General features: G+C 36.6%; 1 protein-coding gene across 6 annotated transcripts in view; it reads left to right on the top strand.

Annotated features, from left to right (window-relative positions):
- LOC138696086 (CCR4-NOT transcription complex subunit 10-like) overlaps positions 1 to 21,478 on the top strand; it is a 95,122-nt gene that overhangs the window by 22,964 nt on the left and 50,680 nt on the right. For all 6 annotated transcript variants that reach the window (XM_069820618.1, XM_069820619.1, XM_069820615.1 and 3 more), the window contains 2 exons: positions 13,286 to 13,527; positions 18,719 to 18,870. In XM_069820618.1, coding sequence (XP_069676719.1) covers positions 13,286 to 13,527; positions 18,719 to 18,870 — 394 coding nt within the window. The remainder of the gene's footprint in view (positions 1 to 13,285; positions 13,528 to 18,718; positions 18,871 to 21,478) is intronic.

Below are 21,478 nucleotides of genomic sequence, written 5' to 3'. Positions count from 1 at the left end.
CTTCAGTCAAAGTTTACTTTAGTTTGAGACAATCTCAGATTAGACTTTATACAACACAAAATTCCAAGTTCAGCTAGAACAAGGATCAATTTAACCTCTGATCTAAGATGAAATGGTTTATACAATCGGCCCTATATGTATTTGCCCATACGTGCTACATGTCCTGCCCATCTCAAACGTCTGGATTTAATGTTCCTAATTATATTAGGTGAAGAATGCATGCAGTTCTGCTTTGTGTAACTTTCTACATTCTCCTGTAACTTCATCCTTTTAGCCCCAAATATTTTCCTAAGAACCTTATTCGCAAACACCCTTAATATCTGTTCCTCTCTCAAAGTGAGAGTCCAAGTTTCACACCCATACAGAACAACCGGTAATATAACTGTTTTATAAATTCTAACTTTCAGATTTTTTGACAGCAGACTAGATGAGAAAAGCTTCCCATATTTATTCTATGTTTAATTTCCTCCTGAGTGTCATTTATATTTGTGACTGTTGCTCCAAGATATTTGAATTTTTCCACCTCTTCGAAAGATAAATCTCAAATTTTTATATTTCCATTTCGTGGAATATTCTGGTCATGAGACATAATCATATACTTCGTCTTTTTGGGGTTTACTTCCAAACCTATCGCTTTACTTGCTTCAAGTAAAATTTCCGTGTTTTCCCTAATTGTTTGTGGATTTTCTCCTAACATATTCACGTTATCCGCATAGACAAGAAGCTGATGTAACCTGTTCAGTTCCAAACCCTCTGTGTTATCCTGAACTTTCCTAATAGTATATTCTGGAGCAAAGTTTTACAGTAAAGATGGTAGTGCATCTCCTTGCTTTAGCCCGCAGTGATTTGGAATACCGAATTCAATAAGAATGTTATATAACTTCTCTCTTAACCGAATCATATGCCTTTTTGAAATCTATGAATAACTGATGTACTGTACCCTTATACTCCCACTTTTACTCCAATATCTGTCAAATACAAAAACTCTAATCAATAGTCAATCTATTACACCTAAAACCACACTGATGATATCCAATAATTTCGTAATTGTTGATTTACTTATTTATTTTTTTTACTTATTTATATATACCGACAGAAGCAGGAATAGGAATTAAGTACTAAAATAGTACTGCCCGATCCAGCTGACCGCTTGAAAATAGCAATGGTACATTTAGCAATACTGAATATTTTATTTTGAATGGTGTGGTGTTTGTACTTGGTGTTTTGGCTTTCGTCTTATATTATTTCTTTCAATAGAGGATCCAAGTTGCCCATGAGTTCCAAAAGTTCAACAAAATTTTCCTTATTTTGCTGCTTTTAGATTCATTGTGGCCTCTTTGAGCTATACCTTGTAACACTGTGTAACGTAAAGCTTCAATATCAATGCAGTTTATTTTCTATTACTTGAACTGCATAAGTGTCACCAGTGATGATGGGCACTGAAGCTTCTCCTTCCATATTTCATGGCTTGAATGATTCCCATGATACCTGGATAGTTTTTGTGTGTGTGACTGTTGTCATGTTTCCAGAAACCAGAGTCCTTGTCCAGAGCTTTTCTCCATTATGCCCTGTTTTGGTGAATGTAGGGGCAAGTAATCTTTCTCTATATTATATTCTAATCAAGAAAATATTTTGTATCGGTCGACTTGAAAGCTTCTTTTCAGATTTCAAAACGATGTCTGTGAAAGAAATACAACATAGATTGTTTCGGTCCATCAGTTGGTGTTGACGAAATATGTTGTTGTTATTGTTTTCTAATGCCAGGCATTTGACAATAAAGTCATTTGACCTCTTGCACTCCAATATTTTTCAAAGATATTATCATGGCCAGCCACTGAAGCACAGATTTTGAGGTGTTCCGAATCCATTTCTTGGTTTGAGTTGCACAACGGGCAGTTAGGGGACTGATATATTCCAATTCTATTGAGGTGTTTGGCCAAACAATCATGGCCTGTTGCCAATCTAAATGCAGCTACAGACGATTTGCGTGGTAAATCGGGAATTAAATGTGGATTTTTATGCAGAGAGTTCCATTTTTTCCCTTGAGATTGTGTTATCAAATTTTGTTTGTTAAAGTCTAAGTATGTAGATTTAATAAATCTTTTCACAGAGTAATACGTAGATGTAGTAACAGGTCTATAAGTAGCAGTGCTGCCCTTCTTTGCTAAAGCATCCGCATTGTTTCCCAGGATTCCATAATGGGATGGTATCCATTGGAATACAATTCTTTTATTGAGTGATATTAATTGAGAGAGCATTTTAGTTATTTCTGCTGTTTGAGATGAAGGTGTGTGTTTAGAGACTATTGATAGAATAGCTGCTTTGGAGTCTGACAATATAACTGCATTCTTAAATTTATGGATGTGGCATAGAAGATTCCTGAGACTTTCACTTATTGCAACGATTTCACCATCAAAACTTGTTGTTCCATATCCAAGAGATCTATAAAGTGAGAAGAGACAGCACGTAACATCTGCACCGGCACCTTTTTCTCTGGAGATCAAGGATCCGTCGGTGTATAAATGAAGCCAGTTTTGTGGAGGGTACCTAATATTAATTGTCTCTAAAGACAATAGTTTCAGTATTTCAGTGTTTACTTCTGATGTCAGTATTTCTTCTGTTAAATTTAGATTATGCTCCATATTTAATGAAGTTAAAGAGTTTGGTTTAATTTGTAAGTTTTCTTTTAAATTCGGGATATTGATTTTCTGTTTTAATTCTTGAACAATGGATATGAAACTTTTTTGAGTTTTCAATCTACATAGAGGACTGTATGAATGCCAATTGTTTCCTGGAAATCCAATAAGTTTTTCATATTGAATCAGTGCTTTTTCTTCTATTGTCATTTTGATGCTGTTAATATTAGTGAGGAATCTCATAGAATCTATTGGCGTTGTTTTGATTCCACTAGTAATGAGTCTGAGAGCTTGGTTTTGAACATATTCTATTTCGTTTATGAAAGGTGAAGTAATTAAAATTTCTCCGCAGTATGACAGCACTGGCTGTATAAACATTTTGTATGTAGTGTTCAAAGTATTCCTAGAGCATCCCCGTTTCTTTCCTGCTAGCCTTTTTAGAAGGGAGAATCTTTTAAGAGCTTTTTCAGAAATGCATTTCAAACGGTTGCTCCATGTTAACTTACTATCGAAAATAACTCCAAGATATTTGGATTCATAAGTCCTAGGAAGGTGTTGGCCATTGTATTGGATATTGAATTCTCTTTCTTTTTTACCAAGTGAAAATATTTGGTAGTTACTTTTGCTTAAGAAATATCTGAAATCATAATACATTGGTGTTTGTTCTTATTTTATATCACACCCACTGTCTTCATTTGGACGTGTATCAACTGGGTTATCTATTGAAACCGCAGTACTGTGATCATATTATTCACTAACGTCACTGTGATATTCTTCCTGTCCCATTATGATCATCCACTTCTAGGCACACTACCGAACATTTTTCACTCTCTTAGGTTTCACTTTGTAATTTGATACCTCTGTTTAGCAAACATGAATCCAACACATTACTACTTTTTTGTTTTTCAATGGTTGTGGAAAGTAATCTGATATGGAGCATATACCAAACATGACACTGCAGCTACTATAAATTTAATTTCACCTCATACGGCAGTATTTTGGAAAGAGAGAAGACTTCAGTAATCATTATATGAAACGGGTCAAAGTCAGGATAGAAGGAGAAATGTCAGAAGGAAGTGAAATTGGGAGAGGAGTATGTCAAGTTGCCCTTTATCATCTATCCCCTGTTCAACATCTATTTGGTGAAGAACTGTTTTCAGATCATGAGAGGAGTGATATAGGAGGAAGAAGAATAAAGTGCATAAGATTTGCTGATGATATGGTGTTGTTAGCAGAAGAGGAGATGATACTAAAGGATATGTTACTGGAGCTAAATGACAGCTGTGACCAGTATGGGATGAAGATAAATGCAAACAAGACGAAGAACATGGTCATAGGAAGAAAAATATAGAAGATAAACTTGCGAATTCTAAATGAGGCAGTAGAGCAAGTGGAGAGCTTTAAATACTTGGGATGTACTGTAAGCAATAACATGAGATGCTGACAGGAAGTCAAAAGGAGGATAGCAATGGCAAAGGAAGCTTTTAATAGAATAAGGAGCATGTACTGTGGACTTCTGGAAAAAGAACTAAGGAAGAGACTGGTAAAGTGCTTTGTATGGAGTATGGCATTGTAGGGGCAGAAACATGGACATTACGACGAAGTGAAGAGAAGCGAATATAAACATTTGACATGTGAAAATGGAGAAGAATGTAGCGTGTGAAATGGACAGACAGAATAAGAAATGAAGCTGTGTTGAAAAGAGGGGATGAAGAAAGAATTATGCTGAATCTGATCAGGAAGAGAAAAAGGAATTGGCTGGGTCACTGGCTGAGAAGAAACTGTCTACTGACGGATGTACTGGAAGGTATGGTGAACAGGAGAAAAGTTCGGGGCAGAAGAAGATATCAGATGATAGACGACATTAAGATAGCTGTATGGATCATATGAGGAGATAAAGAGGAAGGCAAAAAATAGAAAAGATTGGAGAAAGCTGGGTTTGCAGTGAAAGACCTGTCCTTGTACAGATCACTAAGTGAATGTATGAACGGCAGTATTAATGTGTAATTTTAAATGTCACATTTGTAATTTTATTATAATTATAATATAAATACAAGTACTGTACTGTAAACATGCGATTCAAAGCTTGAAAAAAAAATGTCACAATGTCAGCAGTTGTGCTGCTGACCACTAAATAAAACAACTTATGACAAACGCAACTCATAATTTCAAACGAAATTAATAAAAGAGACTGTATTTGTCGCAGGCATGGAAGTGTCGAGTTGCAATAATAAACAGTCGGCTTTACGGGAAGAGAGGCAATAAAAACTGACTCAATGCCTTTTAAATATAATGTTCTTTTAGATTGAATCAGAAAGATTCTTAACAGAGACATACTCTTGGAAAGTTCATTACGGAGTCATTATGCACTATTTTAAACAAATATTTTGCCACGAAATTGATGAACAATATGTTGTTGTTTTCTAATGCCAGGCGTTTGACAATAAAGTCATTTGACCTCTTGCACTCCAATATTTTTCAAAGATATTATCATGACCAGCCACTGAAGCACAGATTTTGAGGTGCTCCGAATCCATTTCTTGGTTTGAGTTGCACAATGGGCAGTTAGGGGACTGATATATTCCAATTCTATGGAGGTGTTTGGCCAAACAGTCATGGTCTGTTGCCAATCTAAATGCAGCTACATTTCTTGGTTTGAGTTGCACAATGGGCAGTTAGGGGACTGATATATTCCAATTCTATGGAGGTGTTTGGCCAAACAGTCATGGTCTGTTGCCAATCTAAATGCAGCTACAGACGATTTGCGTGGTAAATCGGGAATTAACTGTGGATTTTGATGCAGAGAGTTCCATTTTTTCCCTTGAGATTTTGTTATCAAATTTTGTTTGTTGAAGTCTAAGTATGTAGATTTAATAAATCTCTTCACAGAGTAATACGTAGATTTAGTAACAGGTCTGTAAGTAGCAGTGTTGCCCTTTTTTGCTAAAGCATCTGCAGTCTCGTTTCCCAGGATTACACAATGGGATGGTATCCATTGGAATACAATTCTTTTATTGAGTGATATTAATTGAGAGAGCATTTTAGTTATTTCTGCTGTTTGAGATGAAGGTGTGTCTTTAGAGATGATTGATAGAATTGCTGCTTTGGAGTCTGACAATATAACTGCATTCCTAAATTTATTGATGTGGCATAGAAGATTCCTGAGACATTCACTTATTGCAATGATTTCACCATCAAAACTTGTTGTTCCATATCCAAGAGATCTATAAAGTGAGAAGAGACAGCACGTAACACCTGCACCGGCACCTTCTTCTCTGGAGGTCAAGGATCCGATGAACAATATATAATAATTCATATGACATTCATTTTCTTCTTGGGTGGGTTTCAGCCACCAAAGCTGGTGCGTTCTCTGCATATACTTGGAGGAGTTAGCGAAGAACTGTTCTCGAAACATGGGTGGGGTGATAGTAGGAGGAAGAGGAATAAAGTGCATCAAATTTTCTGATGATATAGCGTTGTTAGGAGAAGAAGACATGATACTAGGGAATATGCTATTGGTGCAAAATGATAGCTGTATGCAGTATGGGATGAAGATAAATGCAAATAAGAACAACAAGTTAGTGGAACACGTGGACAGCTTTAGATATTTGGGGCGCACTATAACTAGTACCATGAGTTGCTGTCAGGAAGTCAAAAGAAGGATGACAATGGCAAAGAAAGCTTTTACAGGAAAAGGAGTACTTTCTGCGGACCTTTGAAAAAATAACTAAGGAAGAGACTAGTGAAATGCTTTGTGTGAAGTGTGGCATTGTATGGAGCAGAAACATGGACATTCGCGGTATTGTGCACCTATTGCTCAGAAATGCTAAACAAGAACCTTATCTGTTGTTACGTGCAGTCTCTAGACTGCTGAGTGCTGGCCAGTACTGTGCCATATGCATTCTTACCATGAGTTGACAGACCATGGTATAAAGTAAATTATTAAGTAAAGTATGATATAAACTATAAAATAAAGTATAATGCAAAATATAAAGTGAATTACAATGTAAAGTATAAATTGTATGAATGTATCCCCTATACACGCCATGAAGGCATTTTTGGTTGCATGGAAATAGACCTCCATGATTTCATAACCTCTGCACTAGGATGAGGTGGTGTGGTAGCACCATGCTCCGATCACCTTTCACTCTCTCTAAAGACCCAGTACTCAATTGAATAGGAGGCTGATTGAACCTCCAGGCCATTCTGGAAGGTTTGGCAACGAGAAAAATCCCATCACCACCTGGAATTGAACCTGAGACTTTCCAATCCATAGCCAGTTGCTGTGCCAACTGAGCTATCCGTCCACCATAAAGTGTGTGAAGCAGGCATCGCAAAATGTCACAAATTCATGATGCAGTATAAATACTACACACAAAGTGGGCAGCATCGGTCGTAGTAAGCTAGAGAGCATAGGCAGTTTGTGTTCATCACTACCTTCCTCATTCATATGTTTAATTTTGAAAAAAATTGTTGACAAATACATATAGAACCGAACATAGATGCAATTGTGGCAGCAAATGATGTAAGACGTGGATATTTAGAGAAGTCAGTATTTTTAAATACATCTAAACCAACACAACCCTTGTGCTTGCTTTCACAAAGGTGTCATTTGAGAGAGAGATTAAAGCAAGAATTAATCAAGAAAATAAATACTATGAAGCACTGGCACATCTCTTTAGAAAAAGATATTTGTTACAGATATTAAAAGAAAGATTATATAAAACAATTATAAAACCTAGTGTAACATATGGATCAGAGTCATGGACTTTAACAGACAAGTCAAAAAAGCAACTAATGACTTGGGAAAGGAAAATACTTCGAAGAATTTACAGTCCAATATATGAAAAAGGCATATGGAGAATTCGTACAAACTCTGAAATTATGAACAAATATAATACACCAGACATTGTGGCAACATTAAGATCAAGAAGATTGAGATGGATGGGACATGTACAGCTGTCAAAAAAAAAGTGGCCGCACTCGTGAACAGCGAATATTTTCAAAGTCCACTTCGGGTCGTGGCGATGTTACATGATGCATGTGCTTGTACAAGCAGTTCCCGAACTATGAAAGTGTTCCATGTCTGCGCCTCGTAGGCCAGCGGTAGAGTGCTTGTTTAGTGATTCAAAGGTTGTGGGTTCGGGCCTTCTTCAAGTTTTCATTTTATTTTTTAAACGTTCTTTAGCGATGTAAATGCTATTCAAATTATCATTTATATTCAGTTATCGTTCTTTATGGATGTCACGTTATTTATATTTTGTTATCGTTCTTTAGAGATATGAATAAAATTCAAGTCATCATTTGTATTCTGTTATCGTTTTATAACGATATGAATAACAATTTTTATTATTGTATCTCCAATGGTGGTTAGCCCTATTTTACATATGTATGTTAGGGCTATAGTTTCATACACATAAAAGATAAGCATAAAGAGAAATAGAAAAGAAAATTAAATTAGCTTACGCGATGTAAACAAAACATAAACAAACCGTAAATTAGGCATTGCGATTGCAAAATAAATATCAGGTATCAATTTGAAACATACAAAAACATTAACAACACACATACGTAACACTTCTATAACACAAATACGCAGCCTTCCGTACCATACATCATAAATTAATACACAATAGTCATACAAACACAATCAAACTATAATCACGACATTGCGACGACATCAAGCATCACATAACTGACTCACATACATAACAAATCAAGCATCCGTTACAACACATACACTTCAACATAGTAACCACACTTTTAAAAGTTACAAATTTGGCTCCAAGAAGAATAAATAGGACACTGTTACTAATTACTATTCTTCTACAATTTCTTAAATATATCTGTAATAAATCTGTGAAATTCCGATATGAATAATATTCACGTTTTTTATATTGTTATCGTTCTTTAGCGATATAGATAATATTCAAGTTATCATTTATATTCTGTTTTCCTTCATTAGCATTATAAAATAATATTCAAGTTATTTATATTGTTATTGTTCTTTCGCAATATAAATAATCTGTATTTTATGTAAGTAATTATTATAACACAAATAACCATCCTTCTTTGTAAAATAGGTTATTTTATTTAGATAATTAAATAAGTATTATATAATATCTTATATTAATTAAACAAACCGATATTTATCATTTATATTCTATTATCGTTCTTTAGTGATACTGTACAAATAATATTCTAGTTATTTATATTGTAATCGTTCTTTAGCGATATGAATAACATAAATTTAATATTAGGTTTGGAAAAATCCAGTTGCATAATACTGGTATTAGTTTTTCTTTTTGTATTATTACATTATACTATCTTGAACCACAATAAAATGAAAAGGAGTAACGAGGAATTGAACCTGAGACGTTGACATCTAAATTTCGACGTTCGTCCGCTGAGTTACGAGGGCAAAAGTGTGGAAACATTTTCGGAAAAATTGGCCCAATCACACTCTAAGATTTTCTGATGATTCGTAGGAGCTAGTCCAGGATGCAGGGGGCAAAGGCTAATTGAGATTTCCCGGTCTCTGATCGGGTCAAACATCCTGATAGAATTAATATTTAACCCTTGCCGTGACTTTCGGTGAAGTCCGGAGGGCCCAATTAGTCAAATCCACTCTCCTCATCTCCATGCTTGGGTCCCCTGGAATTTAATAAGATGCGATGGTGTGCGGAAAGCAACGGGATGTTACCGCATTTAGGCCTATCCTTCCCAAGAAAAACTGCAAACATGAACAAAGGAAGCTTTTAATAGAAGAAGAAGGATATTCTGCAGACCTCTGGAAAAAGAACTAAGGAAGAGACTAGTGAAGTGCTTTGTGTGGAGTGTGGCATTGTATGGGGAAGGAACATGGACATTACGACGAAATGAAGAGAAACGAATTGAAGCATTTGAAATGTGGATGTGGTGAAGAACAGTGCGTGTGAAGTGGACAGACAGAATAAGAAATAAAATTGTGTTTGAAAAAGTGAGTGAAGAAAGAATGATGCTGAAACTGATTAGAAAGAGAAAAAGGAATTGGTTGGGTCTCTGGTTGAAAAGAATAATAGAAGACATTAGGATATGTGGATCATATGCGGAGACTAAGAGGAAGGCAGAAAATAGGAAAGATTGGAGATTGCTGGGTTTGCAATGAAAGACCTGCCCATGGACAGAACACTTATGTATGTGGGTATGTTCAGAATGCCTGGAATATCGTGTCTAAGAACAGTCACTATTTGCAAAGACTAGTCGATTCCATGCCCACTCGACTGCAAGATGATCGAGATAAGAGGAAGATAGACTAAATATTGAATTGTGGCTTTTTGTTTTGTTTTTTGAACGCTTAATTGTTTGAATGTTTTAAGGCCGACGCCAGTAAATTTGTTTTGTTTATGCCACGAAAGATATTTTTATTGAGAATAAAATCTTTTTTCTTTCCATTTGCAGCCACAATATCATAATGATAAAGTCATGGCATGATATATTAATGAACCTGATGTTAATTACTAAAATAATCGTAAAAGAGAAAGGAGCCATTATGTATAGTTTGTCTCTCTCAAAAACATAACAAAAAAGAACATAAAAAGCACGAGGTTGTAGTCGAACGCAGGACCTCATGAATAAGATGCCTGAACGCTACCATTACGCTATCGAATCACAGAGAGAATACTTCAATTATAACTGTAGATATCAGGCAACGTGGTCCAACAACATGTAACATCGCCTGTCTCTGAATTATAGCGAAGATACCCGAAGGGAACTTTGTTCCAGGAGAGCGGCCACTTTTTCTTTTGACAGCTGTACAAGGAATGAGCCAGGACAGAGGGGTGAAGAAGATTTTAGAAGGAAAGATGGGAGGCAGTAGAAAGAGAGGAAGACCCATGTTTAGACGGAGTGATGATGTGGAAAATGATTTGAGACAGCTGGGATGAAGAAGGTGGAGACATATGGGCAGGACGAATAGAAGGAATAGTGTATGCACTCAGCGGGTTTACACGGGTCCGCCGCAATGCGGCGCTTCTATCGCTAGGATCGTGACTTGGAGGAAGTTCACAGTTCTTGTTACGCTAAACGTAGTCCTTTTTAAAAGCAAATTTCTACCATTTTACCCGTCTATTCGTAACTTTAGGAATACCTGCATAGTCCCTTATTCATAATTAATAGCCTTCGCTCAGTTAATACTATTATGGATGTTCGTAACAGAAAATACAATGGGATCTGAAACGCTATGAAAGCAATAAGTTCAGTTTTTAACAAGTTGCGAATTCAGGGACAGAAAACTCTACAAAATGTTAAATAAAACCAGAGTTGAAAGATATTTTACGTGCTTATAAATTAATTAAATTACTCACCATATGAATGATTAGTTGCCTGCTACCTTCGAGAGTTTGCGAGATGACTTGGCGGATTTACGAGATTGTAATTCTCTTCGGATTTCCTTTGTCCTGAAGAAGAATCGACATTTTAAGTAATGGTAAACCAATTTAGGAATAATATCCATGATGTGTTCTCTGCAACAACTGCTCCCGAAGACTGGGTCATAAGAGTGTCAATAGTGTCAAGACAGTCATAGAAGATATCACCCCACATTGCACTCGCTGAACTAATCTTTTCTTTAATTTTCATTTCTGTTTGAAGAAGTACGTCGTACACAGCTTGGGAGGGATGGGTTAAAAAACTGACGTTCCTACCGGATCCGTAGTCCTTGATTTGGGTGAGAGCTGCACAATGTTTAGACACATTACTTTTCTGTCAAAGGGAATGGACACAGGGTACACGCAATAAACTTAGAGGAATGATTTACGACATAACCTGCCACATGATGCACTAAAAATCTGTCAATCAACACGGCAGGAGTGGTATTTACCAACTCGGGCACAGCACTTTCCCAGCCTTGACCATGCATTTCTTCACAAAGAACAATTTTTTCTTTTATACAAGTTTCTACAGACTTCTTAACTGCCTTGTTACGTAATAATGTCTTTTGTCACTATTTCTACCATATCCCGATCTACAATCCGGAGCAAAACAGTACGGCATTTTTGCAATTATTTTGTAAACCACCACACAATATTCTTTTGTCACTGGTTACTTCAAAACACAACAAATTGAAGACTTCTACACAAATCCAAACAACAATGCATACTAACAACCCCTAACAACTTTCACCATTAAACGCGCGAGAAGTTGTATTTTCGAGGTGTCTGATCTCAGACAAACAATGGACTTTATCGATCGAAGCGCCACTAGTTCTCAGGTCCGCCACCGACAATGAGAGAACATAGGAGTGCGTACACTATTCCTTCTATTCGTCCTGATATGGGCATCTATCACAAAGGAAGCCTAGGCTAAACTTAAAGGGCCATACAGCTATAGGATGATGATGATGATGATGATGATGATGATGATATTTTGGAGATCAGCAACCTCAAATTGTAAGTCTGGCCGTACCTTCAGAATGGGTGTGTTAAAAAGATTTGCAAATAGAGAGAAATCATTTTCCGTATGTTTAAAATCACAAAGCCTTCTACTGGGTGTTCATTTCAAAGTGTGTCATGACGTCACTGTTGATGAGGCAGTGATTTGAAGCGAGTTTCAGCTTTTGTGTCAGAGAAGTTGCCTATTAATCAAGGCGTTCAATCTGAACTTGAGAACATGTAAGGTATAACTTGAACGTTGTAGCAACAGATGGCGGTCTGTACGGTCTGTGTGCTACCATAAACTCTTTCGAACTGTGTTTTGCACGGGCAAGTCGTACGCAGGGTATTTGTTATCATCGGTTGCGTACGGCAACATTCCACAACACAAATCAAATTCTCCGTGTTCATGTTGACTGTCGAAATTAATATCAATAAATACGTAAGTAATCGTCTTAACCCTCTCCCCACATCTCGACAGTAAGAAAAAAACTCACCTCAGTACATGTTTCGAAACGGTTCACATTTCTGCCACTACTGGCATTACCGCACATATCGGTAAGTACACTTCAGAATGAACACCGTACTTTCTAGGCAACTTCTCTGGTACATAGGTAATACACCTCTGCGGAAGTGTAGGAAGATTGAATTCTCTAGGCTCATCGACTAGCCACATGACAGCATACAGCGAGCCATGACACACTTTGAACTGAACACCCAGTATCTCTAAATTCTGAAAGTAATCTTTCTAGGATGTCACAGTATTTATCTATTTTTGAATCAGAAACATTTGAAAGTGACTTCAGACAAAAAAAAATTATGTAACTCATTTTCTTTCGATTGCACTTTCCAAACATTTATCATCACAGAAAAAAATTTCATGCATCATACATGTCAACAATGTTTTGATTACGTCCTTGAAGTTGGCAGTTTAGTTTGTTCAGCTGTTATGAACGCCAAATCACGATTCAGATAGTATAGGATAAAAGAATGATGTTGACAGTACAGACAATACTAGAGGAAATGGTTCAGCGTGAAGAGAGGTGTTTTCACGTGGAGCTTATGTCAGAGTTCAGGTGCTGTTTCACGAAACACAATTTTGTGATGCCTGGTATAAAGTAAAGTGTAATATAAACTAAGAAGTAATGTAAAGTCTAAAGTATGAAGTGAAATATAAAATCAAGTAAATAACCATGTCTGGTGACAATGGAAATGAACAATATTATTGTGGTGTTACAGCCAGTGGTGGGTGATGCAGCAACAGACACATTTCGACTGAAGCTGCTGCAGTACCGCGCACGCTGCTACCTCATGACACATGCCCTCAAGGCATGCAAACGTGAGATCAAGAATCTGATAACAACAGGTGGCCCCACTCTTACGTCAGTGCTGCTGAAGGGCAACCTAGAGTACCAGCGTGGCAATTACAGGAAAGCTATCAAAGTGCTCAATTCCATCCCTCAGAGCAGCTTGTCATTCAAGTGAGTTTGCAGGTACTAAGTCCTTTTGCAGAAATTTCCTTTTCCTTCACTAAATTTCTCATTTATCCAACTGTCACTTAAATTAGATCTAGATTGGTTGAGTCCCTTTTTATAGAAGTGTTCATTAATATTCCAGGTCGAAGTCAATATTTATTTGAATTTTCATCTTATGAAGATATGAGGACTGGTTGGGAAACAAAAGACATACTGATATACAGAAGGCATTGTAAACCCTACTATTGTTGTGTAATTATAATAGCAGTCAGCTTGTTTATCTAGACCCGGCCACTTAGTCACTCGTAATGAGTGCACCTACGTACATAGTGCTTTGGACATTGTGACACAGTAGTACATGAGGGTAGGCCACCAAAGGGAAAACTGAGAGGTAGACCTTAAAGTGAGGGGATTCGATCCGTCATCGGAGCTGGAATCAGGTGTGGCTTAGTGGATAAAATGTCAGCACGTAGAGCTGAAAACCTGGATTCGAGTCTTGGTGCCAGAGAGAATTTTTCTCTATCCTATTCATCCTTCATCATTTGATAACGCAGAATTTCTGCACAGAAATATCATATGAACTTCAGTACATCATGATAATATTGTTTGTGTAGGCTTTGAATAAACAATTTGTTGAGGGTAAATTTTAGAAAATCTCATGCCTTATACATCTAAAGTAATGGATGGATGCATCGTAGGAATGTGGGCAGCAAGGTATAAATCAGATATTAGGTACCATCCAGTGAGACGCAAGGACTGTATCAATTGTGACAATGAAAACATCCACGGATAATAAAGAAGGCCATGGTTGTTGTTTAAAGTAGGCACTCACTTACCGGAAAAAATTCGTTTGTTGCATTCGGATTTTTATTATAGTATTGCTCACTTGTCCGCATTTCTGAATGAATCATCAAATAGTCTTGTAATTTATCGCTAGAGCACATTATTTCATTGTAGTGTTCTGAACTGAATCTGGAAACAAAATGAATATCTTGTAATTTAAATAAACTATGAACAACATAACTGGTTAATTTAGTATTTTTCTAATCTCATCCCACATGTTCTTTCTCTATATTACATTGCTATATAATTCTAATTTCATAAATTATAAAGCTCTTCATACTGTTGGACTTCATAAAATAAGCTTCACGTCATTCATTTCATTATATCTTCAATATCACCGTGATTGGAGGCCTTGCAATCAATTTATTTGCAATGACATTCCGTATTTCGATCTCGGACTGTACGAAAATCCATTTAGAATTCTCTGGCAAGAATTCTGATCGGAATCCTGTCATGCGGACAAAGGTGATACGGCCAAGTGAGCAACGCTCCATTTAAAATAATGCAAAGAATAAAAATCCGAATGTGCCGTATGACTCAGTTCCAGTAAGTGGGCGCCTACTTTTAGTGAACTGTCTGAAGACAGGTCCATGTATTGTGGGTCCCTATCACCACGGCATGGCGCGTCCTCAGGTTGCGGATAGAGGAGATGGCCTCCAGATATGGAGGGTAGCTGCGAATATATTGAATAAGCAGTCGTGGACAGCCTGTAAGGGGTGGTCCTTCAGCTTGGGGGTTGGGCGAAGGGCTAACAACCCATCACCGTAAAAAACAGCTTGTTACGAATCCCTACAATAAGCCTCGGAATAGGACTGATTCTCTGGCACGACCACAGCAAAGGAATAAGGTTTTGAGATTTGGCACTTGGAACGTAACTAGTCTTTATAGAACAGGAGGGGTAACATTAGTAGCTAAAGAACTAGCTAGATATAGAATAGACTTCGTGGGAGTACAAGAGGTTAGGTTAGATGGGAATGGAATATCACAAATAGGAGATTACTTGTTGTGTTATGGGGAAGGAAACAATAATCACCAATTAGGAACAGGATTCTTTGTTCATAAAAGAATAAAATCAGCAGTAAAAAAGGTCGAATTTATCAGTGACAGGTTATCATATTTAGTACTTAAGGGTAGATTGTGTGACATCATAGTTATAAATGCTCACACCCCTACGGAAGAGAAAGACGACCATATAAAGGATAGCTTCTATGAGGAATTGGAACATACTTTTGATAAGTTACCTAGATATCACATGAAAATTTTATTGGGGGATTTCAACACTGAAGTAGGACAGGAGGATATTTTTAGACCAACTATTGGAAAAGAGAGCCTACACGTAACTAGTAGTGACAATGGAATTAGAGTCTGCAATAAAAAGAGAGGTTACTTGAAGGAAAAACTGAATGAGGTAGAAACAAATAGTAAGAATAAAAACATTCGAGATTTATATAAGGGTATAAAGGAATTTAAGAATGGATATCAGCCAAGGGTAAACGTGATCAAGGATGAGAATGGTGACTTGCTTGCAGACTCTCCATCAGTCCTAAACAGATGGAAAAACTATTTTGCGCAACTACTAAATGTACATAGGCCAGATAGAAATGATCGGGACGAAACTGAAATACAAACTGCTGAGCCATTTATACCCGAACCCACGCTTTCAGAAGTCGAAATTGCGATAGAAAATCTGAAAAAGTACAAGTCTCCAGGTATCGATCAAATTCCAGCAGAATTAATACAAGAGGGTGGAAGTGCATTATATAGCGAAATTTATAAACTTATACTTGCTATTTGGGAAAGGGAAATTGTACCAGAACAATGGAAGGAGTCCATAATTGTACCTATTTTTAAGAAGGGGGACAAAACCAACTGTGGTAACTTTCGAGGAATATCACTTTTGTGGACGTCATACAAAATTTTGTCCAATATTTTTTTGAGAAGATTAGCTCCGTACGTAGATGAAATTATTGGGGATCATCAGTGCGGTTTTTGGCGTAATAGATGACTATTGATCAGATTTTTTGTATTCGACAGATAATGGAGAAAAAATGGGAGTATAAGGGTACAGTACATCAGTTATTCATAGATTTCAAAAAGGCATATAACTCGGTTAAGAGGGAAGTATTATATGATATTCTTATTGAATTTGGTATTCCCAAGAAACTAGTTCGATTAATTAAAATGTGTCTCAGTGAAACATACAGCAGAGTCCGTATAGGTCAGTTTCTATCTGATGCTTTTCCAATTCATTGCGGGCTAAAGCAGGGAGATGCACTATCACCTTTACTTTTTAACTTCGCTTTAGAATATGCCATTAGGAAAGTTCAGGATAACAGGCAGGGTTTGGAATTGAACAGGTTACATCAGCTTCTTGTCTATGTGGATGACGTGAATATGTTAGGAGAAAATCCACAAACGATTAGGGAAAACACGGAAATTTTACTTGAAGCAAGTAAAGCGATCGGTTCGGAAGTAAATCCCGAAAAGACAAAGTATATGATTATGTCTCGTGACCAGAATATTGTACGAAATGGAAATATAAAAATTGAAGATTTATCCTTCGAAGGGGTGGAATAATTCAAATATCTTGGAGCAACAGTAACAAATATAAATGACACTCAGGAGGAAATTAAACGCAGAATAAATGTGGGAAATGCCTGTTATTATTCGGTTGAGAAGCTTTTATCATCTAGTCTGCTGTCAAAAAATCTGAAAGTTAGAATTTATAAAACAGTTATATTACCGGTTGTTCTGTATGGTTGTGAAACTTGGACTCTCACTCTGAGAGAGGAACATAGGTTAAGGGTGTTTGAGAATAAGGTTAAAAAAAAAAAAAAAGGTATCCCCGTAACATGTCATGAAGGCACTTGGGGGGGCATGGAGGTAGAGCACCATGCTTTCCATGACCTCGGCACTAGAATGAGGTGGTGTGGTCAGCACCACGCTCTGACTGCCTTTTACCCCCGGGAAGGACCCGTTACTCAATTTTATAGGAGGCTGAGTGAACCTCGGGGCCGTTCTGAAAGTTTGGCAATGAGAAAAAATCCTGTCACCACCTGGGATGGAACCCTGGACCTTCCAGTCCGTAGCCAGCTGCTCTACCAACTGAGCTACCCGGCCGCCCCCGTTTGAGAATAAGGTGCTTAGGAAAATATTTGGGGCTAAGCAGGATGAACTTACAGGACAATGGAGAAAGTTACACAACGCAGAACTGCACGCATTGTATTCTTCACCTGACATAATTAGGAACATTAAATCCAGACGTTTGAGATGGTTAGCTTATTATTATTATTATTATTATTATTATTATTATTATTATTATTATTATTATTATTATTATTATTATTATTAAATATTATATGAATAGAAGTGTCATTTTATGGTGATTATTTTGCCCTGATTTCAGTGATTAAAATTATGTAAATTGGATGAATATTTCATAAAAGAAGAGCAATTTTGCGCATATTTCACACCATAAAGAAGCAAAAAATAATAAAACATTTTTTAAAATTATTATTGAAACAATCCTTCTTAAACTAACAGAAAATTGTTTGCATCATTAATTCAATTCATAATTCAATTCCAGTGTACTGTGAGAGGATCACGGCACTGCCTTCTGATCTCATGCAGGCAGTTGTTGCAGGAAAGAAAAATAACTGTTGTCAGCTTGTGCTTCTCCCTGGAAGTAGTCCCTGAAACTATGCGATTTATAGGTTGTGATATTTCAGGTAACTGAACAGCTTTGTCGAATGCTGCGTGATAAATTGACAGGAAAGTCATTTTCCAATGTGACATTTCATGACTGATACAACATATTCCACCATGCATGAATTGAAAAAAATAACTGTAAGATTCTTCCTCATCCCCCATACAGCCCGGATTTGGCACTGCTAGACTCTTACTCTTAGGTTTCGTCAAGGAAGACTGGTGCAGGAAGTGGTACATCATAGGTTGTATATTGCTGGAACAGACTTCTACTGACCAGGCATATTAAAATTGACAAAGTACTTGCAAAAATGTGTTGATAGAGCTGGAGGATATGTAGAAAAATAAAGAATCTTTGAGAAGTAATTTGATGTATACATTTTTCTTTTGGGCCTCTGCAAAAAAAATAGCTATCATAACTTTGATACAATCTTCATATCTTGAAAAATGCTTTCGACTTCAGAGGATATAAAGGGTTTTAAATTATAGTTTATTTTTACTTCTGAACTTCGTTTAATCCTTGTGAATGTATCAAAGGCCTAAGTGCTTCAGACCATCCCAGGAGGAGGACAAGAAGAAAAAGAGAAGATGATGCAGATTGTTGATAGTGTTGAGTGTGCAGAGTTTGATAAGGGTCATTGTGTTTCAGGGACACAGGTGAGTCTCCTCCTGTGTTATACTACAACAACATGGGTTGCATTCACCACTACATGAGCAAGCCCCACCTCGCATGCTACTATCTGCAACGAGCCCTCCAGGAGAATGAGGCTGCTATGAGAAGCCTTCCTAGAGCAGATGCAGGTGAATTGCATGCTCCATGTTTTTCACGAACCTTAGCAAGTGGCATGGTTCATCATCAACAATAACTTTATGGCATAGGTCCTGTGTCTGTCTCCAAGATGATTATGCGAGAAATTCATATTTCCAAGATGATTATGCGAGAAATTCATATTTCCAAGATGATTATGCGAGAAATTCATATTTCCAGAGTTTCATTAGTCGTTCAATAGATTCCTATCTTTAGAGCTTTAATTATTGCGTATTTTTTAGGTATTCTAGTGGTATTCAATCTCATTATGTCTTTAATTAGTTTATTTATAGTCCCATTGCTTTTATTTCCGGCAGCCAATCACATTGCAGAGCGACTACATTTAAACGTGTGCGTCTTGTCATTCGCTGCTGATGATGTTATGCACTTCCTAAGGCTCGATAAATACTTAATATAATCGCCCGCCATTTTGGTTCTTTCATTGACATTCACAGAAAGCACACGAGGATGTTATTTGCTGCTCAATTATTTGCTCAATTACAGTGTGTTTAATTTGTTATCATAGGAGCTACGATATGATAATGTGTAATTATTCAAACCTGCTTTACAGGGAGCTACTACCTGAAAGCCAGATTTGCATAATACATTTGTTACTGCAGGTATGTTAACAGAAAGTCACAATTTAAGTCACACAGCATTTGTGTGCACTCATAGTTGAGATCTGGCGTCTTGTCAGCTCATTAGAATTGTGTAGATATAAAGGAAAAATTGTGACGGTGTCGTGTTATAGTTCCTGGGGTAGCTCAGTCGGTAGAGCATTCGCGTGCTAAGTGATGGGATGGATACCCGGCCCTGGAACAATTTTTCCTTGAAATTATTCAATATTAGATACGATCAGTTATTAAAGTTGCGTGTCCTTCAACCAACTGCCTAAGCAGTACATTTCTTGCACATTTTTCGTTTGGCATTGTTGATGAAACTAATACAAAATTAATAATTTTCTTGCAGCTAAGCTAGTCTAAAATACAATGCATTCTACTTGCTTTCGAAATTTCTCCGACTTTTCACCATTAATAAAGTGAAATATTCTGATTTGCCATGTCATGAAGTAAAAAACAGAAAATTGCATTATCGTGCATATATTATTATTGACAGGCAGTGAAATCCGAGTTTAGTGAGCACAATGAAGTCTATATCAATACCACGTAACTTTTGTGCCAATTATGCTGCAGTATTCTCGTGATAACTGTCAAAATCATATGCACATGTGAAGTAGACGATAAAGCGGCTTCTTGTTTTGATTATTTGTTCTTTCGATCTCAATTTTCATCCATCTTAATGTCTCAATATTATACAGGTACACCATGCGCTCTCTACATTTGTCAAATTGCAGTAAATAAAATATGACTACTGTAATGTGTTTCAATGTCTGCATTTCTTCTGTATTCCATCGTTCCGATTTTGCAGGTTCTTAATCTTGCTTTAAGCACCAAATTGCTAAAAAAGCTAACAAAATATGCTTTTATATGCACTAGAAGTTTAAATATGCATTAATTCCTTAAATATGCATATTATATGCACTATAAAATATTCACCTTTGGTTAGAAATAACTTGAAATGCGTTTGTATAATGGTGGTATATGATTTGCAACTAAGAAATAAAACATGCAAATATGCTAATCTCTTTCTCCTTGTATGACTGAAATAAGCAATTATGAGCACTATAAAAGTGCCACATACCTATAGAATTTGTATATATTTATTTATTTATTTTGTTTGAATGTTGTTGTTGTTCTCTAATGGTCGCAATTTGGGATCGTTTAACCCATTTTGCTTCTTGCTTCCCAATAAAGTTGAGAGAAGTTTTTATTTTGTTGTGCTTCCTTGTTCAGTGCAGTGCATGTGAATAGGTGTTCTCTTCCCATAGATGAACCTGGTAATTGCATAAGGTGCATTCTTCAATATTAAGGATTCCAATTTTGCAGAGATGTGCTGCAAGGCAATCATGACCAGTGTTCAGTCAGAAGGAGGCAACAGCTTCTTGTCTTGGTTTTAAGCTATATGTTTTCCAAAGTTTGTTGATATCTGCCCATTTTTTCCCTTGTGATTGTGATCAATTTTATGGAGTATTTCTGCTTCTGATTTGGTTTTAATTTTGATGCCTAATGTGTGTGTACTCAAAACTTTGTTTTGTCTATGCAGTTTTGTAGCCCTTTTTTTTTTTTTTTTTTTATGTGCTAATTCATTCCCACTTATGCTAACGTGTGATGGTATCCATTGGAAGTGTATTTTCTTCTCTAAGTTTTCTAGTAATTTATTAGTTTTCGGATTTCGTTAATTTTATTTGTAAGAGGCAATTTGTTTGATGCTATAGCTTGTATTGTAGCTTTTGAATCGACTAGTAAGACAGCATTGTGAAACATTTTCGGTCTACATATTAATTGCTCTAGGGCAAAAAGGTATTGCTTCAATTTCTGCATCAAAATTTGATTTGTTTTCACCTATAGCTATTTAGTGTGAAAAAAGAGATGAGTATACTCCAGCTCCGGCATTTGTTCCTCTATAACGTTATCTGTTTTAGTTCTTCTTTTGTATGTTGATCTTTCTTTACTGTTTCTGTTAAATTGAGATTAATGTTGT

The sequence above is a fragment of the Periplaneta americana genome, chromosome 3, assembly GCF_040183065.1.
Source record: "Periplaneta americana isolate PAMFEO1 chromosome 3, P.americana_PAMFEO1_priV1, whole genome shotgun sequence".
NCBI classification, from domain to species: domain Eukaryota; kingdom Metazoa; phylum Arthropoda; class Insecta; order Blattodea; family Blattidae; genus Periplaneta; species Periplaneta americana.
Note: the sequence above shows the minus strand (reverse complement) of the source record. Positions and strands in the feature narration are given on the sequence as shown.